Source organism: Pinus tabuliformis, chromosome 6 (assembly GCF_031772625.1).
Source record: "Pinus tabuliformis cultivar Carrire ecotype Pingquan chromosome 6, CPIR1, whole genome shotgun sequence".
Lineage (NCBI taxonomy): Eukaryota > Viridiplantae > Streptophyta > Pinopsida > Pinales > Pinaceae > Pinus > Pinus tabuliformis.
The window spans coordinates 550,305,139-550,313,072 of NC_142292.1; the positions used below are offsets into that span (position 1 = coordinate 550,305,139).

At 42.4% G+C, this 7,934-nt stretch overlaps 1 protein-coding gene across 1 annotated transcript; it reads right to left on the minus strand.

Annotated features, from left to right (window-relative positions):
• Positions 1-4,557: 4,557 nt before the first annotated feature.
• Positions 4,558-5,844, minus strand: LOC149259700 (uncharacterized). Its single transcript, XM_089454955.1, has one exon. It carries the CDS (start codon positions 5,842-5,844, stop codon positions 4,558-4,560), a length of 1,287 nt encoding a protein of 428 aa, XP_089311081.1.
• Positions 5,845-7,934: the final 2,090 nt, after the last annotated feature.

Here is a 7,934-nt window from a genome sequence, read left to right on the forward strand (position 1 = left end):
CCTACAAGTGAATAATTGTTCTCTCTGCTTAATGAAAAGCTTTGACCCAGACTTAGTCAATTTTGACCTCCACATGAGCTCCTATTTCCTTGTGCAAATCATGAGGAAATTAGCCCCTATTTTTTAGGAATTTCCTCCAAATTGATTGCACAATTCCCAAGAATTGACCATTGATTGCATGCAACACTTGTACACTTAAGACTAGTCTACAACTGATGCTACATTGCCTTGGAATCTCCACCACAGTTGAGAAATTTGAATTCCTTGCATGCATGAGCTATTTTTGGTTTATTAATCAGTTAACTGGATGATATATGAGCAAGTTGTTTGCTGATGTGGAAATTTCAAATTTACTCAATTTGACCAAGGTTAAGTCAAATTTAGCCTTTCTTGCTACACTTCTAAATAATAATTCGTTTTGGTTTCGTTTGCACAAATGAAAATCTGATACCTATAAGTCTTTAGAGACAGTAAGTTAGATTATCTTGCATTCTCCTTTACCTCAAATATAATATTATGGTTTACTAGGTTGAAATTTATTAAGGCATGACGAGTTTATTGGGAGATGTTAATGCATATTATAACTTGTATTAATTACATATTCTAACTCCCAAAATTATTAAAATCTTGATGGATGTATGTTAATTTCCTTAGTTGTATTCCTATTTGGGTTGTAGGGTCAAGTATGGATAAATAAACTTATATGTATAAATGCAAGATGATATTGAAGCCTAAAATGGGTAAATGGGCTTAAATTTTTATTTCATTTATCTAATCGGAAGAATTTATCCAAATTGATGTTCCCCATGGGAATATTTTGGATGGTATTATGTCAAATTTAAATATAAAGACATGTTAAGACATTTTCCATCATTTGGTGTGAATCTTACCTTCTTTCCTTATAATTTTGGTGGGCTAATGTTGTTCACTTAGTGAAAAAAGGCAATATTTCCGGATGTAATTCTAATGCTTTTACTTTGTAAAATTTGGTGTGATTTACGCTGTGTATTTTCTCCGTTCCTAGAAATAAGATTCTTCACTTATTTCATTTAAAGAAATGAGAATATTAATGTTATAAGACCATGTAATAAGTCTTCTCCACTCTGGAAAATTGGCTTAGTCTAAATCTTGTGAAATGTGGAAAAGCAAGACAATGAAGAGGATGGGTAGGTGTTAAACCTCTACATAGCATTTCAAGATTGGAAAATAGACTATATATGGGTGGTGCAAATTGAATGACATGAAATGTGGGTGCAAATTATGTGACATAGAAATGTTGGAGAGATAAATGATGTGAGAGCTATATATACATCACATTAATGAAAAATAAGACTAAGTCCCATACTTAGCTTTGAATGTGAAATGAGGAAAGGTAACGAGGGATTGTAGAAAAGCGTAAGTTCTGCCACTTCACATAATATGGGACCCTTAAGATTATTAAATAATATATATTTTTTAAAAGTGGTCCCAAAATTTAAACATAAACATAATTAGTAAATAATAAAGTTTATCGTAGATGGAAACAGAAATGTTTCAGATAAAAGAGTAAAATTTTCTCTAGTAAAAAATTTATGTAATAAACGTAAGTAACCTAAATTATAATGAAGACCAGAGAAATAACGTGACATAACCAAGTGGCCTTAGTGCCAACAAGACACACCTTGAAGTCACACATAGACTGTAGTTGCCACATCGGAGATCTCTAACCTAATACTTTTTAAATCGCAGAGTTTTTCTGTAGTTGTCTCTCTTTATGTGAAGGAATTCCAGAATTTGAAAGGAGTTTGTCAAGGAATTGATTCTGCTCAGCAATCTTGATAGTCTTAAATCTGAAGGAGAGGAGTTGTCCACAATGGCCTTTATAATAGTCTGAGAGTCCCCAAATACAACTGCATCTTTGATTCCCAAGAACTTGAGCATCTTGAGCCCCTGGAGGAGAGCTAGTGCTTCAGCTTGAATGCTGGTGTTAAAGCCCACTCCCCAAGCATATCTAGTTTCAATTCTGCCCTCTGCGCTTTTAATAACACCACCTGCTCCAGAAGTACCTGGATTGCCTTTTGTTGCACCATCAAAAAAGAGAGCTTTCCTCGCCTTCTTGATGCAAAACTCAGCAAATTCTGTATCCTTAAGACGGATTTGCCAATGTTTTAGCGGAGGAGGGGGGGTCTTAACTCTATCAGTGAAATGGAGATCAAGAGAGGCGCCCCATACAATTTCTTGTTCACTGAGATCTGTCCTGTCTAGCTGGTTTCCCAAGCAGTCTTTTAGATGACTTTTAATTTTTACCCAGGTTATCTTGGGATCACTCTTCTTGTCCCTAAAAATCCTTTGATTTCTTTCCAGCCATATGTGCCAACAGATTAATTTGGGAAGGGCGAGCCAAGCTTCTTTGATATGGGGGTTCTGAGCAGTGCCACCAGGGTACATACGCTTCCAATTTGAGAACAGTTCTGAGCAGTGATTAGGGGGAACGAAGTCCATGCTCCATGGACTTAAAGCCTCCTTCCAAAGGTCTGCAACAAATTTACAGAACAACATCATATGGGAGGCATTTTCTTCATGTTCCCCACACAGCGAGCAGCGAGAGGGCCCTATAAAGCCTCTTTTCCGGAGCCTATCCTCTGTCAAAATTCTATGGTGGCATAGAAGCCAACAAAAGGAGTCGATTTTGGGGAACGTTGTCAGTGACCAGATCCCCTGCCAGGGCTTCGGATCAGGCGGGACATTAGGATGTCGAGAGAGCTATTTATAGCCCTGCGAGACAGTATAACTTCCAGGGGTCGGACCCCATCCCCGAATGTCTGCTTTCCTGCTATTCAAAGGGGCTTTGCCTTTTAGATGGGAGAGGAATGTAGCATAATCTTTGGCAAGATTCAACGACACCTCTAAATTTTTCCATCTCTGCCAGTCGTCATTCTCCCAGTGAGATAAATCCCACAGCGTTTTGATACCTGCTCTGTCCATCCACTCTTTCAATAAGACCAGAGAGTGGTCATCAGCAAGTGGTTCGCTGCCCATAATGCGATCGTCCCAGATTTGGATGCGCTTTCTGTTTCCAGGAATCCAGTGCGCATGTAGCTTAATCAAGGCAGAGGCTTTTTCACACAGTTTGTGAATCATCGATCCTGTGATTATCTTAGGTTTGTCCAGGCAGCGTGCTCTTTGCCCACGGTAATATTTTTTCCACAGTGCAAGCTGCGCCCAACCCGGCTTTGGGGCGATGATCCTCCATAACAATTTTGCACCCATTGCTATATTTTATTTGCTGAGATTTTTAAAATTCAAACCGCCTTCCATTCTGGGTAATGAGATTATGTCCCAGCTTAATAAGGGGATTCTCTTCTCGTTAGCTTTGCCACCTTTCCAGAAAAAGTTTCTTATATAATCCTCCATTTTCCTCATGATGCCAATGGGAGCCATCATCACTACTGCCTGATAAATGGGAAGGTTGTTCAAGACCGCTTTTATTAGCACTGTCTTACCTGCTAGATTGAGCCAGTTGTATCCCCAGGATTGAATTTTAGATTTGAATTTTTCCAACAGAGGCAGCCAGTCTCTGCTGAGAGCCCTTTTTTGGAAGACAGGGAGCCCCAGATACTTGAATGATGTCCAGGAAGAGGTGGCTGCAAAGCCAAAACAGTTAGAGATGGCTTGGAGCGATCTGGTAGAGGCATTCCAACAGAAGACATGACATTTGCCTTTATTGAGACTGCTTCCTGAGTCTTCACAATAGGCATCCACCACATCTTTAAATCTTTTAGCCAAGGCCAAGGAGGCAGCACCCAGCAAGAGAGAGTCATCCGCGAAAAGCGCATGATTTATGCTTTTGACGCCTCTTGCAATGTTTAATCCCATTATTTCTTGTTCTGACTGCTTTTTATTCAAGAGGAAGCTGAGTACTGAAGCTTGGAGGACAAAGAGCAGGGGGGAGAGAGGGCACCCTTGCCTCAACCCTCTAGAGGTTTTGAAGAAGTCAGTGGCTCTCCCGTTCACCAAGGGGGCAATCCATGGCTCACTGATACAAGCCTTGATCCATTTGATAAAATTGAGGCCAAACCCGAATTTGTGCAGGACATCCAGCAGGAACCTATGTCTCACCCTGTCAAAGGCGCTTTCAAGATCTAATTTGACGACCATTCCTTTCTCTTTCCAGGCTAAGCTTGAGTGAATCGCCTCTTGGACCAGGATAAAGTTGTCCACTATTTGTCTTCCCTGAATAAAGCCCCCCTGATTCACAGGGATAATGTAAGGGAGGATTGTTTTCAGTGTGTTTGCGATCACTTTTGTTATCAGTTTGTAGCCTATATTTCAAAGAGATATAGGACGAAATTTGGAGGAGGAGTTGGCGCCTCTTTCCTTGGGGATAAGGGCCAGGAAAGCCGAGTTGGTGCTTCCCCCTATTTTCTGACAGGCTTGAGATTTCCGGGCCATTCTGCATAAATCTTTTTCAACAATCTGCCAACAGTTCTGCAAGAATCTGGCAGTAAAGCCATCTGGGCCTGGGGCCTTGTCAGGCTCCACAGAAAAGAGGGCGGTTTTGATTTCATTGTTAGTGACTTATACTTCCAAAAACTGATTCTTTCTGGCAGAAATCAGAGTGGGAACCTCATTTACTGACGTTGAAATATGCCCCTGCCCCTCTTTTTCAGTATACAGATTTTTGAAATGGAGGAAGGCAACATTTTTTATACTTTGGATGTCTCTGTGGATGATGTTCTCTTCCTTGATTTCGGCGATGGAATTGAAATTTTTCCGTGCTTGGGCTTGCTTATGAAAGAAGGATGAATTCCTATCTCCTGCCTTGAGCCAAAGCCTACGAGATTTGGTCCTCCAGTACTCTTCCTCAGCCAAGCTTGCTTTAAGAAGTTTTTGCTGTAGGTCCGCCTCCTTTTCGAGAATTTCTTTTGTGATCTCTTCATTTTCTAAGTTTAGGTGATGGATCTCGAGACGTTCTTGTAACTTTTTCCTTTCCACTGCTGGGTTGGGAAGAGATTTTACCCAGTTTTTCAACGCAACTTTCACTCTCCTGAGCTTTTCCTCCCAAACAAAGAAGGCAAAGCCATTGACTGGTTGCTTCCAAGTATCTTTTACTAAATGCATAAAGGTTTGTTCCTTGACCCAAAGGGAGCTGAATTTGAAAGGAATGGGGCCTTGATCCAAGTGAGCCAAGAGATCAAGTTTGATGGGCTTGTGATCAGATACACTACAAGGGAGAATATGCATTCTAGATTCTAGACCAAGTAAAAGAAAAGAACTTTGAACAAGAAATCTGTCTAACCTTGCAGCAATATGGCCCGGGCCAAGTCTTTTGTTGGACCAGGTATACTTGCCCGACGAAGGTTTGATGTTGATCATGTCCCAATCTTGGAGCAGATCCTCCACCCATTCTCGCGCTGGATCCCTTACAATGCTTCCTCCACGTTTTTCAGCCAAAGTTAATGTGAGGTTTAGATCCCCGACAATGATGATATTTGCTAAATCCTCAGAATCTGCCAAGCCTCTAATAGAATCCCAGCAATTCTTTTTTTCTCCTGCGCTGACTGGAGCATACACGTTGAAGAGACAGAGGGTCTCATCTGAGTCAACGTGCTTCAGCTTTGAGAACAACCAATGAGTGTTGGCGATCTCTTTCACCCTTGAAAATTTGTTTGCATTCCAGAGGGTGCCCAGGCCTCCTGAGGCACCCCGGGCTGAGACAGCTTGCCCTTCACTTCTCTTCCACAGATTTTTGCCGATATGGAGGAAGGCCTTGTCCTCCATTTTAGTCTCCTGGATGAGGAGTATGTCAGGAGATTCAGATCTTATCAGACTTTTGACGGCTTCTTCTTTTATTTTGCTCCCCATACCCCTACAGTTCCAGGAGACGATCTTCATCACTTGCATTTGGAATGGAGAGCTCCTTTAGAGCTCTGGGGCTGGTTTCTAGTCATCTTCGGAGTTTTAGCCAAGAGTTTCTCGAGGGTAGGTTGGCTTCCTTGCAGTTTGTCTTTATAGGTCTCCTGCTCTCTTTTTTCACGGGCAGATTTTCGGCCTCTCAATGATCTTCTGGCCGAGGTTTGCGATTCACCTATTTCGCCTTCTTCTTCTGAGTCCTCCGAGCCTTACACTTCCTCAGCCTCTTCTGAGGGTATCTCTTCCGTTTTGTCTGCATTACTATCGGCTTGCTTTGGTCCTGGGGGGGGGCTCTTTTTGGGGCGATCCTTCATTTTGTATCTCCAGTTCTTGGGTAACCTCTAATGCTGAGCTTAGCTGTATAAATTTATTTCCCTGCTCTTCCATGTGTGGATTTTGAAGCCCTGAGCCTGTTTGGGGAGCTTTACCATTGATATTTCCAATTCTAGGGGCTTTGCTTTTGGTCCTTTTAACCTGCGTCCATCCTTCCTCTTTGCCTTTCTCCGCTTCAATATTTTTTGGGCATCCTCTAGCAAAATGGCCGTAGACCTGGCACTTCCTACACTTGAACGGAAGCTGCTCATAATCCAGCTTTTGGACATGCGTCCAGCTTCCAACCCTAATCTTTATTGCCTCAGGCAGACCGACCTCAAGGTCAACTTCAACACAGATTCTAGCACAATCGTATTGATCTTTACTGTTTGCTCGATCAATGAATTTACCCAAGGTGTTTCCGATGTGCTTAAGGGACTCCCAGTTCCAACAATGCATTGGCAGATTGGGCAATCTAACCCACACAGGGACGGCAGTGGGAACGTCAACTGCTGGATCAAAGTCAGGCATCCACTTATTGAGATACAGTCCCTGGGGGCCCATGAAATAGGGTCCATTACGGAAGATCAGATCCTTATCTTCCTTTTCAGAGAATTCAAACAGGAAGAATCCCTTCCCCAGAAAATACGAAGTGACTTTGCCTTTTATCAGCGGCGCCCAGTTCCTTGCGACCCAGCTCTCTGTGGTTTTGGGGGAGGGCTAGAGTCCGGTGAACTGTCCCACCAAAGCACGCTTAGCCAAAGAAAGGGTGACTTAAATTGGTTTCTCAGGAGGGAGCGAGATCTCTGGGATATCATCCAAGCGTTTCACAAATTTCGTAGCCTCGGTTGTTTTCGTTTTTGGCAGAGAATTCAGAAGTTTGGTAAAGGCCTTGACTTCAGAGAGGGGGGGGCTGATGACTCCATTGAAGTATCCTTAGCTCGATCGGATCGAGCTCACCCAAACCTCGATGGGCGTAGTCCTTCCAGTCTGCTCGGAGAAGCGATCCGACAATTTGCACAGGGCAATGCACCACAGGAACGCCTTGCAGGTCGAAGCACCTCGCGGGAGAAACCTCCGGAGCGGCCACAGGGCCGAGGTGACAGCCTCAGGTGCAGGATAGCAGTTGCAGAGCGGCGTTCAAGCGCGGATCAACTTCGTAATTTTATGTTTTCTACTTGCTTGCATATTATTTGCTCCTAGTTTATGGTATTTACTTTTGGTTAACATTGGTACAATTTTTATGGCTCCATATAAAACTCAAAAGGGAAAATCCCCTTTGCAGTTTACTCGTGCTAAAGCCAATGTTGCAATAGTCATCTATGATTTCCTCCAAACCACCCCTCTATGAATTTGCAATATTGTGTAAACAATGGAAGCAATTATAGGCATGGAGTGTGTCACCAGGGAGAAAAAATAGGTCGTTGCCATGGTAATTGACTTTATAACATACCCTAGTTTGAGTTACACCAAAGACACTAAATTCCATTGCATTGTGGAATTATATTAGCACACTAAAGTTGTTGTGGCTCATGTCTTTGCCTTTTGTGACAACTACTGGAAGGATATCTTTGACCGCCTAGAGCTGGTTGAGAATTAGAGTTGTTCTTTGATCACTCTTGTTTCCTAGTTGGTCAAGAAGCATGGAAGGAAAATATAGGTTGAAGCTCCTAGGTCCTCTAGGGACACTCCAATCATCCTTCACTCCTCATCAAAAGAAATATGTCACA

Bases quoted from the DNA above. Each gene is read 5' to 3' on its own strand.
- LOC149259700 (XM_089454955.1), bottom strand. From the start codon at position 5,844: ATGGGGAGCAAAATAAAAGAAGAAGCCGTCAAAAGTCTGATAAGATCT.